The sequence below is a fragment of the Simochromis diagramma genome, unplaced genomic scaffold, assembly GCF_900408965.1.
Source record: "Simochromis diagramma unplaced genomic scaffold, fSimDia1.1 OVJJ01000553.1, whole genome shotgun sequence".
Taxonomy (NCBI): Eukaryota; Metazoa; Chordata; class Actinopteri; order Cichliformes; family Cichlidae; genus Simochromis; species Simochromis diagramma.
Genome location: NW_024387095.1, coordinates 3,746,764 through 3,766,879, shown reverse-complemented (window position 1 = coordinate 3,766,879; position 20,116 = coordinate 3,746,764). Strand labels below are relative to the sequence as shown.

The 20,116-nt window shown below is 43.4% G+C and overlaps 1 protein-coding gene across 1 annotated transcript in view; it reads right to left on the bottom strand.

Annotated features, from left to right (window-relative positions):
• The window catches only part of gmds (GDP-mannose 4,6-dehydratase), a 185,248-nt gene that overhangs the window by 95,785 nt on the left and 69,347 nt on the right, over positions 1-20,116 (bottom strand). The window contains exon 7 of the mRNA XM_040046261.1: positions 11,355-11,482. Within this exon, the coding sequence (XP_039902195.1) occupies positions 11,355-11,482 (128 nt within the window). The remainder of the gene's footprint in view (positions 1-11,354; positions 11,483-20,116) is intronic.

Below are 20,116 nucleotides of genomic sequence, written 5' to 3'. Positions count from 1 at the left end.
GAACGTTTGCAAATAACTTTCACTCAGTGTAAGCCAGTCTGCACCACGGAGTGCAACTTGCCTGCAACGGGTCTCTTTGCAATCAGGGACTCAACAAAACGGTTGCCAACTGCTTGCATTTTGGTATATTCCTCTAAAAAAAGCATATTGAGCCCTTATGCCGCTTAGCAGTTGCCGTTCTGCAGCGACTACGTTACTATTTGTGGAGTAATTTCTGAATTTTTTGTTTCAAAATGAGATTCTGGCAAGACCGAATCTAGTAGTTCATATGACTTTCTGTTTGATCTGAGTATCTGTGTATTAAGCTGGCAATAGATTTGCAAATTCTGCACATTTCTCACAGACAATCGTCGCATACTCACAAACAGGAAGCATGCAAATGCTAACTTGACCCCAGAAATGTGACCTCAACAGACTGCATGCCTCTGATTGGCCAGGGAGTGATGTCACTGGAATAGTCACGAGCACAATGCCTTCACTTAAAACAAACCCTCCATTTATTAAAACACGGCAACAAGGGAAATAGTTACACACAAACCAACACCATGGTCCACCGACGAGGTGCAGACATCCTCCATTGTTTTGTTTGTGTCACATACAAACGACGTCATGGATTAAAATGACTCCACCCACACTGAGCTCGTAGTTAGTTGTAATGGGAAACCACCAAATTTGAGCAGAGTCAGCCAAGCTGAGTAGCTGCTAGTAGAAAAGAGTCATTAGGCTTCAGCCTTCTCTCACACACTCTTTCTCGTCATCACCAGCTGACTCCCTCCCTCCTGTGCTGATCTGTTAAATCCCCAGCGGGGTGCCCTGCATGACCACCGGCAACCCCCCTCTAGAGACGTCAGCCCATCCGTTATTTCCTGTCCTGCTCCCTGCTTTCAAGGTGGGGGGTATATTTCTCTTTTGCATGTGTTTAGGTGCCACCTCACCCACAAATTTGTCTTCAACCAAACCTGCTGAAATCTTGCGCTGACCCTTAGAACAAACAGGTGAGGACACACTGAAAGAAGCACACTCTGCGGCCTTTGTTTTCCATTTTTAATCTGATCTACTTTAATTTCTTGGTATATTAAGTTGTGTAGCATGTTCGCATCAATAATCAGTGGTTGTATCAAAATCCATCTACTGAAAACTGAAAAGCTGACTGCGATTTTTAAGTGCAGACTATGGAAAACAAATACTGAACACTGTCGCTGAATGTTTAGGCAAACTATGCCGTTTATCGCTTCTTTTCTTTCTTCACATGATAATTTGTGCTCATTTCTACTGGTATGCACTTGGGTTCTCACACAATGGCGTTGTGTTAAGACAGCAATAAACACGGATCCATATCAGCAGTTTGGCTTACTTTGCAATCGCAGAAAAATCTGCTTAGATTTTTCAAAGTAAAGCATCAAATATGTCAGTCACTTGGTGTATTGTGTGTCTCTGCTTTCTGCAGGACTCCAGGGTGCAAACTATCCTGCAGGCTCCGTATGAAAGCTGAGGATTTTGGTTACACAAGGCCGCAAAGAGAAAGGAGAGAAAAACAGAGCGGGAAAGGAAGGAGGAGAGCATCTGCTTTCATCCTCAGCCCAGCAGGGGTGAGCTTAGGCCTGTCAGTCTGAGAGAGATGGCCAGCTGCTGCGGCCTGCGCACACAGACATGAGACTTTTCTGAAGTACCGCTGGAGCTCAGCAGTAACAGTACAGCCATTTCTCTTTTCTTCTTATTACAAAGACTTATTCCTAAGGTCCAGGCTACAAAAACACAAGTGCATGTTCCATGCTGGTAAGCAAAGATTCTTTCTTGTCCAAAAAGTTTCCTGAAACATTTCTTCTCTATTTTAAAAATGACCTACAGCAAGACAGTCTTCATACCAGAGTCTTCCCGCCATCCAGCTGGACAGGCAGTGGTTTCTTCTAAAAAGGCAAACTCAACAACAACTGGCTGTTTTTGAATCCTCCAGTCAGGGAAAAAAAGTGTTGGCAGTCCTACTGTAAGTGTATCATTTACCTTTGATGTAAAAGTGATTTGCTCTAACAATCAATACTGCAAAAAACACCTCAGTAAATCTAACATTACAACTTCCAAAAGCTGTTCTTCCAAAGATGGTGATGGTAGATGGTTTTGGTACTGTATTCCTGTAGACTCTACATTTCCCGACTTTTATTGAGTGAAACGGCCTTGAAACAGGAAAATAAAGTCGTTACTTGTGTCAGAGTTAATTATTTTCATTGCCTACTCCCACAGCAGGGGATAATGAGTGCTTTTCGCCTTATTTTTAAGAGATGGTAAGCCCAAAAAGATCAGAAACGCTGACTAATAAGCAAGAAAAACAAAGCTAATTTAGTTCGAGACACAAGATCTGAGGAGTTTAACGATATTTAAGGACCCAAACACAGAGCAACTGCACATCAAAAAACATAGCACATCTAACCACACACTGCAGCAGCTGTCCTGGAGCTTTTCATCCTATCAGCCTTTACTAGATCAAGTTTGCACCGTCTTGTAATTGTTCATATTTCCATTTATTTTTCCAGCTCAAGTGTTTCCAATCTATGTTGGTCCAAAAGTTACAGTTAAAACTGATGTGACTGAAGAGATTTCACTATGCAAGTCTATGTGCTGCTTTATTTTCCACATACATTTCCTTTTCAGCAAATCAGTCAGATGGTTCATCTTGTTTCTGCATGTCAGAAGATGGAGTTTGTGGGTTTTGATGAAAACGGCACAACAAAACTTTGCAAAACTACTCACTTTAACAACTTTTGAGTTGATTAGAGTCAAATTTGAGTTGATTAGAGTCAAATTTGAGTTGATTAGAGTCAATTTTTCTGTTCTATGGTTCATTGAGGAAAAATGATATCATCCCATCACCCTCTCCTTACTGTCTGAACACAGAGTATGGCCTCTTTAGCTGTTAAACATGGAAGGCAGCAGGTTTGCCTTTTGAAGTTAAAAAGGCTGGTACGTTTTCTTTATGTATAAAACGTGATTTTAAGGTTTGGCCTCATTTACCTAACATTTTCATAGCTTTGTTTCTTTTTATTTTAATGACACAAAGCACTTTACTTCCAGGTACATGTAATATAACTTCTAAAAGTGCAGTCATTATTTATTACTCTTTACCTGCATAAATCTAACAGTCAAACTGATTACCTGCTTTATATTCACTTCCAAGGTCTGACTTTTTTACAACGAGCAGAACAGGCCAAAAAGAAGTGAACACTACAGGAGAACGGGCAAGAAAAGGAAGTCTTTCTCTGAAAACCCCGAAAATCTCCCTAAAAACAAGGACACTTACTGGGGTTTCGTGGCAGTGTTCCCAGCTGAAATACATATCACATGTAGAAACACATACAACCTTCACGCACTGAAAGCGACCCTAACAAGGTCTCCTCACTTCTATCATGGATCTGTTATCTGTTCTTCTATTGTTAGAGCATCAGGGGGAGTAGATTTTACCCAATCTTTCCTCAATGAATCATCCCGCTGAATTATCTGTGCTGTGAACGTATTCAACATTTCGCCTTTCTAAGACTCCCACTGCCCCTCGCTCTCTCTGTCCCTCTGGTGCAATGCCACAGTAAACATGTTCAGTGATTTAGGATCTGGACAGATGGGGCAAGAGTGCCTCCCTGGACATCTGTCTCAAGAATCTCACCCAATTCATTATTTCTATCAAAGCTCAACTCCTACACCGTTTCACTCGGTGATTATGCAGAGCCAGCTCTCGTCTTCCTACCTGAGTATGTCCAAGTAAGTTTAGGTATGATGGTCAAAAAAAACAATAGAAAAAATATTTGCAACTTATGGTAATTATATTGGCAAACGTGAAATTTGTGTCGCAGTAAAATTTCAAAGCATACATGTTAAAACAGCACGTCATCAGTAAGAAAACAAAGATATTATGACCCAATAGTTTTTATTCTGAACTGCTTTTTTTTTGCAGCTTTCTTTTTCTCAGATTAGGGTGCAAGCACTGAAAGGTGTGAACGTGCTATGAAACTGCTCTTTCTCTTATTGTTCACACAAATAAACTGCTTTTGGGGCTTTAAACCAGCTTAAAATGAATACGTCAAAAGCTGTTTTCCACACGGATAGTGGAAAATGGCTCCATACGACCCCTAGACATATCATACATGTATGATATCTGGTACACACAAAAATCTCCTTGGAACTCTAAGTTTCTCTCAGTCTAAGAGGAATTTCAACATTTTGAATTTTTGATGTCATTTTGGCTTCTTCTACATATTTAAAGGACTCAGTCCTCTAAAGAACTATGTACACCGCGAGATCCAGTGGTTTGTAGAACCACTTTACGCACCAAAAACCTGAAGTAATTGTTTTCTCTATGACTTTATCAGTGGCTCAGTCTTGTAGAAGACTTTTGCCCCCACTCTTCTTTACAACTTCATTGAGGTTGCATGAGCAAATGCCTGTTAAAGGTCTATTAGTGTTCAAAGACTGAGGTCTAGACTTCTAGATTTTTTTGCAACTCTTTGATCCTTTTTCAACCATTCATGGTTCTTATTATGCTTAGGATCATTGTCCTGTTAAATAACCTAATTTTGACCTAGCTTTAGCTATTGGACTAATGAACTCATGTTTGACTAGCATACTGTGGGATACACACGAGCAAAACAAACCAAAATCACAAGCCTTCTACCACCGTGCTGGTATGCTGTGTTGGTTTTCACCAAACATGGCAGCATGTATTACGACCAAACGTCTCCGTTTTGATCTTGTCTAACATTGTTTCAAAAGTCTTGTGGTTTGTTCAGACGCATCTTTGAAAACTTAAACCATGTGGTTATGTTCTTTTAAGGAGAAGAAGCTTTCTCCTGGCGACTTTTCCAAACATGCCATATAGGTTCAGTCTTTTTCCAATTTTTCTGTCAAGAACTTTAACATTGAACGTGTTAAATGAAGTCTGTAGTGTGAGACATGTGGCTCTTGGGTTTTTGCAGTTTCTCTAAGCACTGCAACATCTGATCTTGGGATGAATTTGCTGAGACCTCTTAATTCCTGTGGAGGCAGTAAGGGTGTTTTACAGGCCTGCATATAGTACAGTCCTGTGGAAACTTTCTTTTTCACATGGCCACATTTGTCAAAACTCATCAACAGTCATAATAACATAAACTGGTAAACAGCACGGGGAATATTTTGTTTGCGATCAAAATAATCTGAAATGCACAGTTTAAGCAAGATGAACAGAAAGATGAACATCGCTGTTTACTGGATGTTCTCTCATGCCTCATAGTAGGCAGAGCAAGTGATAAGTAACTTCTTTGTGCAGCATGGTTCAGCGACAGCACAGGAGCAAGTGCGTGCACGCGCTGTTGTTCTTTTTTTTTCATACAAAATTGACTTGTTGCTAGAGGATTTCTTTTAGGCGAACTGAACTAGAAAGGTTGGTGTTATTTCAGGTAACTTTAGGGTGCATATATAAAACTACAACTCCGACAAGATGAGTATTTAAACTGCAATGAAATAAAAACATTTACCCTCAAGAGCCTCCCTAGATAGAAAGTCTGGAGTTAGGCCCATTATCCCCCCCCAAAAAAAAAAGATTTTAAAGGCTCTTTGGGGGCAACCTGGGGCTCACATATCCTCACCAGTCCTTTATAAGGGATAAAGAGCTGTATTTGTTTCAGTCATCATGCTGTGTGAATGTACTTGTAGGTGAAATAAGCCCCATGGGTTAGTGTGTGTATGTATGCATTCATGCATGGAGAGGTGGCTGGAGGATTGGTGAGGTTTCACTGCTTTTCCCCAGAGGGGGGCAAACTCCTGTTTACTGAGCTACTACTAAAGCTGCGGTTCACATTTCACCTGCAATGAACACAAGAGAGCGTGCACATACACAATCACATGTACATCAGTGTGTGCACAGCCGCTGTGTGGGACAGTAGCTTCAGTCAAAGTCTCTTTCTCACTGTATTGCTCTGCACTTAGGCATGAGTAGGTGGGTGTTTTCAACAAGTAGGCGTAGAGGTTTCAGGAAGCTGCTGTTGTAGTCAGAAGGTCTTGGTGGTGAAATCTAATGCTCCTTCTCCTCTCCCTTATTAGCTCCCATTGTGGGTCTTTATTACTCTAGCTATGTTGTGTGTGTTTTGAGCAGGCAAAGACATTTATCAGCTCTCTGAATAACCGCTGTGCTCTGCGGGTGTTCATTTATGCACGGCTCTCTGGGTTTTTAAAGTTTCACTGAACATTGCACAGTCTGACGTTGGGTTGAATTTGCTGGCACATCCGCTCGCAGGAATGCTCCAAACCAGCAAACTGTCAAAACATCTGCTTTTACAGAAGTGTTCGAACTTGCTGATCATCAGTTATTCAAGTTCATTTGATTAGAAGCATCCGATTGCTGCTTATCCTCTTAATTCCTGTGGAAATAGTAAAGGAGTACTTGGTACTTTCACGGGACTGCATGTAGACATGTGAAAACATTCTTTGCCAAATCATCATAGGTCAACACCACCAGAAATAAACATCTTGTCCTGTCACTGTGTGCCGTTCTGATGCATAGGACAACATTTAGACTTTTGGGTATGTGTGCTGAAATGAATTACTGAATCCTACATGTACTTAAACATCAATTCTTTATGCTCTTAAAAAGTGAAGTGTTGTGGATACAGAAAAATGTCGTGTGCACCGTTTCATATTTCCACATGATTGATGGCAAATCACAGCTGAGAGACTTCACTCGCAGACTGCTGGGCTACTTGTGGTTCTTAGGATATTTAAAATTAGAATGGGAGACAGAGCCTTTGGGCCCCTCTTCCACTGAACAATGTCTCTACATTAAGATTAGGCCTAAATCTTTCCTTTTTGATAAAGCTTAGGGTCAGGTTTCCCTAATAGGCCTAGGCTGCCGTGGGCTTTGATAGTGTTTCTTCACTCTTCACTTTGTGTTTAATCATTAGTTATCATCTCTGGGTCTCTTCCACAGCATGTCTTTCTTCCATCTTCCTCCCTTCACCTCCAACAAGTTGCAGTAGATGGCCGCCCCTCCCTGAGCCTGATTCTGTTGGAGGTTTCTTCCTCTTAAAAGAGAGTTTTTCCTTCCCACTGTTGCCAAGTGCTTGCTCGTAGGGGGTCATCTGATTGTTGGGGTGTTCTTTGTTTTTTCTGCATTGTTGTAGGGTCTTTCAGTCAGTATAAAGTGCCTTAAGGTGATGGTTTTATGTGATTTGGTGCTATTTAAATTAAATTGAATTGAATCATTTATCATAGTTATGCTGTATTAGTCAGAAGTTTGAAGAAGAGTGGCTGCTGAATATGTCACTGTTATATCTGCTGTTTCTTTATCCAGCACCCATGCATTTAAATGCAAAGTTGTTTCTTTCCCCACTTTCTTCCATGCTCAGAGCCAGACATCCACGTTTACATCAAGCCTACGGTCTTGACAAAACAGATGATGACGAGGTACTGAGTCACTCCGGATAACTAAAAGTTCAAAATGTTGATGTAAATGTCTGTCTTACTGTACGAACACTCCTAGCCTGCCCTCACTGTCACCTTCCAGGCCAAAAACATGTGATGGATGGCCTGCTGCTCTCATCAATCATCTTTGATTGGCCCTGATCTGCTTTGTGATTGGTTAATTAGCCTCATCTGTAACCATTATTGCACGGAGAGGCAGCTGCAGCAGAAAAAAAAAACGGATAAGAAAAATAAACGAGGTGAAAAATGACACCCTCGAGGCTGTCCTGCCACCCTGCTGCCTTCACACAATGCCAGGAATCAGAGAGCTACTGCCATACAGGTGCAACCACACACATTTAGGACAGCGATGAAATGCCTTCCAACGACGGGAGTTTCACAAGTAATTATATTTTGAAAATAAATACTCAAAGAAGACAAGAGCGGGAAAGCGGGGTGTGCCATCGGGTCAACCACATCTCATCTGGCAACAGTTTGTAGGCCGAGACATACAGCAGGGAGAAGAGGAAAGCCAGCTCAAGGCAGGAGAAAAATAGGAGCTGCTTATTAGATGTCAGAGGGAAATATCTAGTAACTGGGTGGTAGCTGCTCACCAAGAGGGAGCAAGAGTTTGGTGGAGTTGTGACAGTACAAAGATGAAATAATAAAAGGTTAAGAGGTAGGAAGGACATAAAGAATAAAACACAAGAGGGAGAGGAAACGGACAAAAAGACAGCGAGAAACTGAAGCAGGATGGAGCCCGAGGGGGAGAAAAGGCCAAAACCACTAGGCTGACTCCTGCTCCCACTCCTGCCTGCTTCTCCACACCGGAAATGGCTCTCTGCAGCCAGAAGGGGAGGGTGACAGAGGGGGTGAGGAGGTGGTAGGGGCTCCAAACAGCTGTACCCACCATGAGCCTACTCAGGATGTCGGCATAGGGTGAGAGGAGAGGGGGAGAGTAGGGAGGAGGGCAGTCCTGGCGAAAGGTGGCTGACTATTACATCTTTATCTTCTCAGATAGCGCAGTGACTGATTGCTGTGGGTTTGCTTTTCACTCGGGCAGGCTCAGAGTCAGAAATTTGTTCTGCATCGCCAAATCGCAGAGAACCGCAATCAAAAAAAAAAAAAGAGAAAGAAAGAAAAAGAGAAAAAAAAAGGCCAGCCAAATGTTTCAAACACAGTCACAAAAGTGAAAAAGTCCAAAGCTTAACCTCTTTCATGAAAATGAGATCAAGAGGATTTAAATTATTTTATCTGTCGATTTTATGCTGAAGCTTCTTAATACTTTAATGATAATAAAGGCCTCCAGTGAGGGTAGCTGGGAAGTTCTAGGCCTGTCTGTCTGCCTGCCTGGGATGGACACCCGATACCAGGCTGAGACGATGCCCAGCCAGCTGCACGCCTTCAGACGTCGTTAGAGCAGACACACAGCACACCCCTCCTGCCACCCGCAATCCATCCACAGCCAATTACAAGCAATTTCCCTGTCCTGGGTGGGGTGAAGAGAGGGAAAGAGAGTCCAGGAGGAAAAGCAGTTGTCAGCCTAAAGCAGACACACATGGTTCTGTTTACAGGTTGCCAGTTGTTTGGCTTTGCCATGGTAACATAGTGCTGATGCTGACTGGATGGATATTTCAAAGTAAAATCGAGGGAGGCAGACGGAGGGGGAGGCGGTGTGGTGACAGTCGCAGCCTTTGATGGTCTTCTGGGTGGGGTGAACTTTCAGCAGAAGGGATGGTTCGCTTAATGCACAAACGTCCCACAAACACGCGTCTGTTTCACCTCTTCTTTCAAATCTCATCCCCCTCACCCTTTCCCTTCTTCGCCTCCACCTCAGTTCCCCTCAGCACCTCCAGCTTCTGTTTGGCTTCCCGAAATCCGCCTTTCCGAAACAGGAGAAGCAGAGCGAGGAGGTGCCTGATTCACCAGAGCTGGAATGTCGGCAGTTCCCACAGGAAACCTGGAGCGTCTCATGCCAGGGTGCCCTGGACAGGCAAGCGCATGCACACATAAACACGGCTGCACGTATTGGCATTAAGCACAGAAATGGTCAGTCAGACTAACATAACAAGATCAAGAAATGCGCTCAGTGAGACCTAACAACCAGCATTTTTCTAGCGCAAGAATAAAAGTTAGCCTTGTTTCATATATTATATTATATTATATCATATTGCATTATATTACATTATATTATATTATATTATATTATATATTTATTAACTGAGATCATGTAATAATATAGTATTATTATCTGGCACTGTACAAATCAGAGTATTAATGGGATCAGTCATACGTGAAAACTTTACACGTCAGCCGCAATCAAGGAATAAAAAACCTGCACTGCACTCTGGAAATTCACTCTAAATTGCCACAGAGTGGAAAACAGACTAATTTTAATGTCTAGGATCTTCAAACTCCAATAGCTAACACTGCTAATTCATCAAAAGTCTCAAGCCAGTCAGTCACAGATACTGTTTTCTCACATGAGAGCTGGAACACGCATGCTGGATCAGGTGACTCTGAACCCTCTCTTAGTAATGCTGCAATGGTCCGAGGCTTGCTGGGGACTTCCCATGATGCACTGAGTGTTTCTTCTTCAGGCACCTCTTGTTTGTTTTTTATACACCACTTTTAATTAAAAAATGAGTTATTATTAATCTGTGACGGAGCTGCCCCTCCTCCAGTCTGGTTCTTCTTGTTAAAAGGGAGTTTTTCCTTCCCACTGTCTCCAAGTGCTCACTCAAAGGGGTCGTTGGATAGTTGGGTGCACCATCCTTTATTTCATCCACTGTGAACCATGTGCATGACATCAGCATACAATCACAGTTTCTTTTTGAAAAACTAACAAGATATGCTTCCATTTTATCATTCGCAAACCAAGTCAGACTTCCTGTGACAGGAGCCAAAAATGACAATGTGCTTACGTTGGACATGACTGATGAGCAGTCTTCCCGTAACCACGCAGTGACTGATGCTTCGCTGACGCCACCGAGGGCTCCCTGCCCCGCCTTAACAGCACGAACCACAGCCGCAACACTCTGCTCTGATGCCTTGACCCCCTCACTGCGCTCTCCTGTTAAACTGAGGTTCCCCGCTGTAACCTCCTCACCTCCACACCCATCTCAAAGAGCACCCCCCACTACCACCACCACCATCACCTCTTAATAATAACACAGCCTGCTGCAAGAGGTCTGCTGTCAGACATGGCAACCCGTCGAGTCTTTCATCTGAACATACACACACACACGTTCTTCAACCTTAACCTATCACACACTTTCACACACGCAGGAATGTGTGCTTCCTCACACACACACACACACACACACACACACACACACACACACACACACACACACACACACACACACACACACACACGTACTGGAGAGAAACAAAAAAACCTCACATACACACAATTTCAGCTCCGTCTCCTTCTCAACGTGGCGACCCCACTGTTCGTTTCACCTCCCCACCCCTCCTTCTCTGCTTGCTGCTGGCACCGTTACATTAACACAAACACAGTATTTCTGTCATCGTCCCCAGGACGCAGCGTTCCCTTAATATCTCTCTTTCTTTTGCAGGCGTTCAGGGAATGGCAAACGAGGGCCTGAAGGGATCTGGGACATGGGTGAGTTGTGGGAAACCAGAGTGCATTCTGTGGCCTCACAGCATGCGGCACTCTCCCTCTCCTCCCGCTGCCCTTCTCTTTCTCTATCTCTGTTTCTCTTTTGGCAGACAATCACAGGAGGCTTCATGCAGATTGCATATTGGGGCCTCGAATGAGCTGGGAAAACATGCTCCGTTAATACTATGTGCACATCTGAACCCGGTTCAACTCCGAGGCAGAGATAGTATGCGTGTGATGGTGCGTGTATGTTTGTGTGTGTGTGTATATATTCCTCTAAGCTTGTGTGTGGTAATGGCGGTGTTTGTTTTACCTCCACGTAGTCGTTGGCATGGCCCCAGTCCCTCTTGGAGTCCAGGTTGCCCAGGCTGAAGAATTCCAGTTGGCCAAGGTGAATCTTTGCCACAGAACGGCTGATCTTACGCGTCACAAAGTTTGCACCTAAAACACACACGTTAATAATGCTTTGTTAGCATCTTTTGAATTCAATTATGCTCCGCAAAGGATATAAATGTAACAGAGGTTCAGTTTGGCCCAGTGCACACAAAATACAAATAGAAAAGAAAGAAATACAAATAGAAAAAATATGGAGCAGATAAGTGAAGTCAGGGCCTCCTAAATGAAAATAAAATTTAGAGATCCTAGACAAACTTCTTCAAAACAGTCGACCCCACACACACAAAAGCACACGCGGCAACAGCCTTCCAAACCTCCGCTTTTCTTCCAAACCCCTTATAGCCAAAACAAGAAGAAAAAAAAGAGAAAGTTAAAAAGTAACCCAGAGTCAAATCAGGTCTTTACCAACTCACATGACAGCCATTAGAGCCTCCATTGATTTTTCTCGCGAATTCACTTTTGGTGACAAATCTGGGCTGAAATTCAAGACAAATCGCACACACGCACACACAACAGGGAAGTTCCAGAGAAATTGACAACCAAACAGGACCACCCTGGCTCTGCTGGTTGCAGTGTCCAGTAAAGGAACACCACACTGACAGCTGATTCATATGCCAGATCACCTGGCGATGCTCCTCATCTGAGCTGACACACATGGCGATATGATCTGTGGCAAAACAAATGAGCTTCTAATGACTGTTTCTGTGCGGCTCGAATGGTTAGAAGCACTTTTGGGTGTTCTGGCGGGACACCGTGGGCCGGTGTCATGTTCTCTGCTCACGCTGTGGGGAAAAAGATGCTGCAGGGAGCCAGCCCTCCAACCCAAATACAGTATTATATCAATAGAAATCAACACTAAATATTAGGGTGTCATGTCTAATAATACCACCATCTTTGTTGAAGCAGCACATTAGCCCTTAAGGAGTTTCACTCTGGCTAGTCTTTCCTATCTAATCTTTAAAATGGAAGATATGTAGAATCTGTGAAAACAATTTCAAAGAAAAGCTTCAAACTTGCATCAAAGTGTTGGTTATTTTTAGCTCATTCAACATTTCTGCTGTACATAAATCTCCCACAACCCTGGTGGACCCCTAGGAGCCCTCTTAAAAGCCCCTCCATGCTGTTTTTGAACTCATCATGCTTAAGATGAATGTTGCCTTTTAGGTCAGCGCCCGTCCCTGGCTGTAATAGCACAGCTCTGTCTCGACACTGTATCACTGTTCCCCTGACATGGAGCAGAGCCTCCATTTAGACACAGGAAAATCCCATGAACCCAATCATGCGAACGCACAAAATTTGTAGTAATTATTTCATAGGAAAGCGACAGCCCTGGGCGGCCTGAGCAGAAACAGACCAGGGAAGGTTAGACACGCTTATTTAAGAAAATACAGCATACTTGTGTGCTGGTAGCAGGTCACATGGCCCCCTGTGTCAGTGCTGCTTAGCCGCCATGTTGAGCTGGAGTTTAATAAAGTGCAAATGAGGATTTGTACATTCACTCCGCTTCCTCTGGATCACACTACAAAACGGAGATCAACGCTAAAAGCCACCTATTGTTCTCAAGTCTATGAATCAAAATTATTGACACACAGATTTTGAAATGGCGTGTGTTGATTTTGAAATAGCATGTGTCCACAGAGCATGCATAAACTGTCAGTGGAAACCCCCTTCGATGTCAGGCCTGTCCCGTCTTTGCATGATCATCTCTCCTGGCCTCAGGGGCTATTCTCAAAGCTGGCAGGTCATCTGTTCTGGCAGATACCGCCGCTCCCGCCAACTCTGTAATCATATTAACCAACAATTATTCATCTACCACTGACATATTCATGATTGTCAGCTTTGCTCTCATCTGTATTAGCCAGACAGGTTTTTATCCCATCACTGCCACGTGGATGTATTAACCACAAAGCCTATACACAATGTTGCTGTATGAGTTGCACTGTATGTTTTACACAACCCATACTCATGGGCTTAGTTCGATTTTAGAGACAGGTGCTGCTGCTTTGATTTGGAACAGTTTCTCTCCCCTTATGTAAAAAAATGCTTTGGAAAACTTTAATTTTTGTCCTATTTTAGCTTTACTCAATGATAAAGCAACAGGGCTCTGACCCGTCGTCTAGCCATCACGATTTGGCCCTTGTAAAACTCACTCTAATCCTTATGCTCGCCCCTTTTGCCTCCACGTTCACTTATTCCTTCATGGCAACTAACAGATCAAATGCCTTGATTAAAGACAAGAAGGTTAATACAGAGGACAACTGATCACAAGCTATCGATAAAACTACAAAGAACAACAAGTATATATGGTGGACAAGTGAAGTCCACTATATAAAAAAAACACTGGTTCAGCTTTTGCTTTCAGCTGGACTAGACATGTCATCAGCCTTTAGCTCCAGTCATCTGTCGGAAGCTGCTAATGCTAACATGGTGCCACAAGCTAAACGGGGCCCTTCAAAACCAAACATCGCTTCTAAGAGAAACTTGGCCTACTTCAAACGAGCTCTGGATCTGAACCAGAGGCAACAAGACTGTTGGATTAAAGGAAACTATCTAATAAGGTGATGAAGACACGGGTATGTAAAGAGTGGCAACACGCCTGCAAAAACAAAAACAAAAATAAATAAATAACAATGCAGGTGTCATGGTTGGTCAAGGTGCTGAAAGATGATATGATAGATTTTCACAGATATAGACAGGACACAGCTTTCAAAAGATTGCAAGATATTTTCTACATCAAGAATTTTCATTAGCTGAAGCCCTTTATATAGTGTATGTTAGGACCTGGCAATGTGCAAGGGAATGTACTGTAACAAGAGCCCAGACTGGTAACTGCAGTGAACTGGAAGGCAGGGGGTTGATTTGATCCAACATCCAAGGGAAACTCAAGTTTGCAGGTTAAACACAGGTTGTCAAAACTCTGCAGAGCCAAGCTGGCTCTTAAAAAGGTGGCAGAGATATACAGTATAGCACAGTACCCCAATCAGTAATAAAGTCTATTATTTCCCCCAGAGCACACCTGTAGTCTCCTTGTAAAGCTCACACCTCTGTTTGGAGTGGCTCTGCTCCCTGCCTTCTCTAATTGGTCCAGTGTGGAGCAGAGCATGGACCTAATGGACCGGCCTGCCTGGCCATGGACAAAGCCTGCTCTGTTACTGGCCCGGGTGTTAATGTGTTTCCTTTACTGGCAGCAGCACTGCAGGGCAGCCAGGAGGAGGGGTAGAGGCAAGCAAGGGGGGAACTGGGGGGGCTAACAGGAGGCTCTGAGCCCAAAGGGGGCAGTGGTGGCCGTTTAACCTTAGACCGGCGGAAAGTCTAATAAAACCACGGGCCGTGAAAACTGAGCAGACAGCAAAACCCGAGCCAGAAACTGACACTCGCGCTCTCTCTCAGCCTCAGTCTTACTTAAGCGCTTTTCTTTTTTTCCACTATTCTTTTTCATTTTTTGGCCAGAGAAGCAACAGGAAAAACGTAACACACAGGCTTCGCTGGCACAGCTGGGACCAAGTACGGGGAGGAAAAGGAGGAGGAGGCTGAGGAGAAATGTATGGAGATGTCTCCAATGCAGAGCCAGGCCACGTGGGCCCAGACAGGATAGGGCAGGAGCTGTCAGCTGGGGGCTTGGTTCTGGGGAACTCGGGGAGTGGACTGCGGGTTTGAGGAAATTTTAGCTCGACCTAGGTTACTCAACGGATTCTGTCGTTAGAATTGTGCTGCTAAAGAAAGGTGAATTGTGAAGTCTCACAGTGTGTGACGGTCCAGACCTTACACACCCAGACCTCAAAATGTCTGAGTCACACTCATTTATATTACTGTCTGAGAGCGTATTTATGTGCATTTACTGTTCGGAAATCAACCACAGTGTAATTTATTCAAATCTCTCCTCTGTAACATTTATTCTGAAGACACATTGTGTGGTTGTGGGAAGGCAAAAAAATGGTACATTAGCTCTGGAAAAACTGAAAAGCTGAGTAAACTCAAGTCCTGAATTAGGCCAAACATTTATCAAGATGATATTTGCACAGGTAAAAAACACCTACTTCCTTCCTTCCTTCATTCCAAGTTTCCTCTTCCACCTTCAGACCTGGTGTATGTTTTCATCACCTTCTAAGTATATTCCAAGATTACTCACAGGATGTTATCGGGTTCTCTATTTTCTTAATGAAAACTGTGGAATGGCTTGGTACCCAGACTCTTAATGAACCACATTGTAAAAGAAGTACTGTTTATAGGTCATATTTCTCTAAAGGTGACCTATAATGATCATTTCCAGTTCTGCATTTGTAATTTTTGACTCTACCAGAGTAGCTCTGCATGAGTCACTGTCCAAAATAATCCTTATTCACCTCACTGGATTCACTGGATCTTAGTTCAGCTTTTGGGCTCATTCTAGTCTGAAAGATACAGTTTTAGCTCCCTTCCCCTCCCTTTAAGATTAGGGTTAAAAACCTTTCCTTTTTGATAAAGCGTATAGTTAGGACTGGATCTTGTGACCCCGAACCCTCTCTAATAGCACTTTTCCACTAGTACCTACTGGGCTCGACTTAATGCAGCTCCACTGAACTCTGTTTTGGATGTTTTCAATTACAATCACCCTAATGTGTGTGGGTTCATTATATCAACATGGGCCAAAGTCGCACACAAAATACGTGGATAATGGAGGACGCCTAGCAGTTGGTATAACAGATGCTCAGTGAATGGCTTTTTGTCAGACTCCATTGTTAGTCAGTTCCCTTATTGCCAGGTTTCAACAATTGCGGTTTTGATTTTTCGTAAGGGAGATGCTCTCATGACTCATCAGTTGATGCCACATTGCTTGGAACTCCGGCCAAGTAGGTGCTTAAATATGCCTTAAACGAGGTACTTTCACCTAATGGAAAGCCATAAAAACCAAGTCAAGTCGAGCTGAGCCGACAAGAGCAGGGACTAGTGGAAAAGAGCTATTAGTTACATTCTAATAGGCCTAGGCTTGCTGGTGGCTTCCCATGATGCACTGAGTGTTTTTCTTCAGCCACCTCTTTTCACTCTGTGTTTATAATCCACTCTGCATTTATTACATGGTTATTATTAATCTCTGGCTCTCTTCTACAATGTGTCTTTTGTCCTGTCTCCTCCCCTCACCCACAACGGGTTGTGGCAGATGGCCAGACCTCCATGAGTCTGGTTCTGCTGGAGGTTTCTTCCTGTCAAAAGGGAGTTTTTCCTTCTCACTGTCGCCAAGTGCTTGTTCATAGGAAGTGATCTGATTGTTGGAAAAAAAACTGTCTGAAACGTAGTCTGGAGCCTGCACGCTTGGCTCAGAGTAATTAGTACACATGCTGAACTCACTTTTGTCATGTTTAATGAGAGTATCCACCGCAGTAACAGTGTATAAAAGACAGAGATGATTTAAAAAAAAATACTATTTCCCCCTTAAAAAGTTAAAGCACAAACTCATTCCAGCTTTTTCCTAGGTGTTTGACAGGCGAGTCATTTCTGTCATGAGCCTGTCTGAACTGGCCACGTTTCGGAGGTGGAAAAAGAAAAGATAGCCGAAACCTAATTCGGATTGCCACAGCGTTGTCATAGAAACTCTTCAGTTACCTCAACACAGGGTTTACACACCTGTTTTGGAATTCAACCAGAACTGCAAATCCCATAATCCCACTCCGTCTTTGAGAAATGGCCTTGGGGAGTCAAAGGATTTCTGGTAGATTTCAAGTGAAAAATGTAACCCTTAATATCTATCTCCACTCCCAGACATTTTCGGATTTAGATCAACTCACTAGCCGTATTTACTTCAAAACGAATGCCTACTCATTCCATACCCATCTTCTTTATCTCTGCTGAGTTATGAACAAAATACCTGACTTGCACGAGCACTGAGTGATTTCGCAGGAGGAATCTTCCCTGGGTCGGGGGGGTTGGCCAAATTCCACCCAGACCAAAGACCTGTCAGTGTCTGCCATCACTATTATTGCACAATTCACATTCTGACTGATCTCTGGAGCCTCAGCCGAGGGAGAATATTTGCATTACATCCAAGACAGGTCATGAGCTCAGCTCCGCCAACATAGCGTCTATTCACACCTGACAGACTGCTGCCCTCGTTCTGGGCTGACTCAACTGACAGGGAGGGTGCAGAGAGAAAGAAATGTGGTGCAAGAAGATTTGGGAATGGAGCTGGAGGATTGAGAAGTCAACGACAACGAGCAAAAAAGGCACAATTTCTTTTTAAAACTGGGTGTAATGCAACTAAATGAATGGAGTGTGAAAAATCGTGTGGAGAAAGAAAAGGAGAAAGTGAGAGAGGAGTTTATGATACATGTTGTCCTTGAGTTTTAACACTAAGAGCACCGCCTCCACACTGTTGAACCTAGGGTCTAAAATAAAGATGGCGGCATCCAGTAGTTTGACTAAATTAAAATAGTGCAGACTGACATCTTGAGGTTTGCTCGTCCTGCTGCAGGGCCTTGATGGGCCTTGGCAAAGGTTGGGAGAGCAGTGGCAGTGCCCTCGACTTGTGGTGCAATTATGCCACTCAAAGCAAGCACCTCAGTCAACAAGATTCTTGGCTACCATGGTGATCTGGGATAACAAATAGCAATTTGAGGGCGGCGATGGGGATGAGTGAAGGTAGAAACCTCCATGACCACGTGACACATCTGAAACCAACTGAGGCAATAGGGGAAGCACCTTTGTGGCTAAATAGCACAGGCCTGTAGGAGGTGTGAAGGCTAGAGACGAGTCTGTCATCAGTTTTGCTTCGAAGATTTAAACATTGATCCTCACCTGGCCATAGTTCAACTGATGTTTAGGCTGCTTTCATTCAGCCCACTCTCAACACTACCAATGAAATCAAAGACCCTAAACTGAAAAGTGGCTGCTCCGGCTCAAAAGATACTGCCTAATCCCCTTGATGTCCACTGGCCCAGTCGTTCCCATCTTAAGATTTTCTTTGAAAACAACCTTTCCAATAAACGGAAAACATATCGTCTTACAAACTTATTATGCGATCTGACCTTTTGAGCTCAATCTCAACGAAAGGGGAAAGATGAATCCAAGGCATGTAGGGGCTGAGCCGTTGTATGTGTATGTTTTTAAGGGGTAGCATTGATTTTGGCAGTACCATTTCAACTTCCCAAATGCTAACTGCTGTTCTCGCCTAACATAACAGTATATTATTCTATACTGCCAAGCATGAACCACAGAGCACTAAGGGAGGAGAGATGGATGGGACTTCCCCAAATAAACCAAAGGATCAGCCTCCAACTGTTGTTGGCTAGTAGTATGAACTGTGTACATACACACACGAAGCAATATTACTATAGTGATTTACTGCACAGCCTTACACCAACACACTATTAATAACTAAAAACCAAACAAAGGTTTCGCCTGCTGCTGTCAAAACTGGATTCTGAGGGATTCAGTGTTTGTTGAATACGCTGAACAAATAAGCATGCGACTGGCTGTTTGCACAGGTTTCACTGCTGATCGTGCTGTTCAAGAGATTGAAGTACTTCACAGTCTCACATGTCAAACTATCTATGGAATCCATTTAGCATCCCTGTGAGTGTTAATTCCCTCTCTTCAGAGGCAGTATGCTGATTGTTTGTTATGGCTAATAACTAGGATAACCAGAAAGGGGCAAGCTGCGGTGAGAACCGCCTGGCAGATGCAGACCTCTGTTTGCTTTGTTTCACGCTGGATTTCCATCAGGTTATTTTTTCTTCCCCGACTGTTCGATTCTAGCCTTTTGCTGCAGGACAATGGTAAGTGTCTGTTTGTTGGCAGAACAGTTTGGTGTTTACAGAAATGGTAAGAGAAACCAGAAATGCATTCCTGCAGGGATTAAATCATTCTGAGCGTCATAAGACACAGAACTCCTTTGCTGGGTGCTCCAGAGAGGCAGGGCATCTGATCAAAACTCTCCAGCCACTCCCAGCATTTGTTGTCCTGTGTGACACATCGCGGCACACTGTCTAGTGAACAAGACAGGACACTGTTCGGTCAGACGCAGTTAAAGGGAGACTCGGTAAAGGTTGTTAAAAGGAAAAAAATCCTCATCAAAGCAAACGTCTATTTGTTTCTCAAACACAAATGCACACAGATGCAATAGTAATCCGGGACAATGACCTCACCGTGTTTCCTGTGCGTGGGAGGCGAGGTGGGGTAGTGGTGATGTCAGAGCCAGTGAAATTGACATCCTTGACCTCATTAGTGAGAAATTTATTCAGACATGCACGATGTTTGTAAAGAACAGGAGGAGCTACATGCAAATAATGAGCAATCTTTTTTCCCCCCTTTCTCCCATGAGTGAATTAACAAGTTAAGGCAGTTCTATAAAATTCTACAGACGTTTTCAGAAGGGTGTGCCTGCAAGCAAGAGAGTAATGCAAAATTCCTCTGGCTCTGGTGATCTGTGGTGCAATTTTTAAAATCACTGGGAAATCTAATTGACATGCACTGATTTCAGTGGATTTTATTCAGTTCCATTTTATTTATATAGTGCAAGTCACAACAGCAGTGGTGTCAAGGTATTTCACATTGTAAGGTAAAGACCCTACAATAATACAGAGACAGCCCAAACAATCACACGGCCCCCTATGAACAAGCACTTGGCAACAGCGGGAAGGAAAAACTCCCTTTTAACAGGAAGAAAGCTCCAGCAGAAACAGGCTCTGGGAGAGGAGACAGAATAAA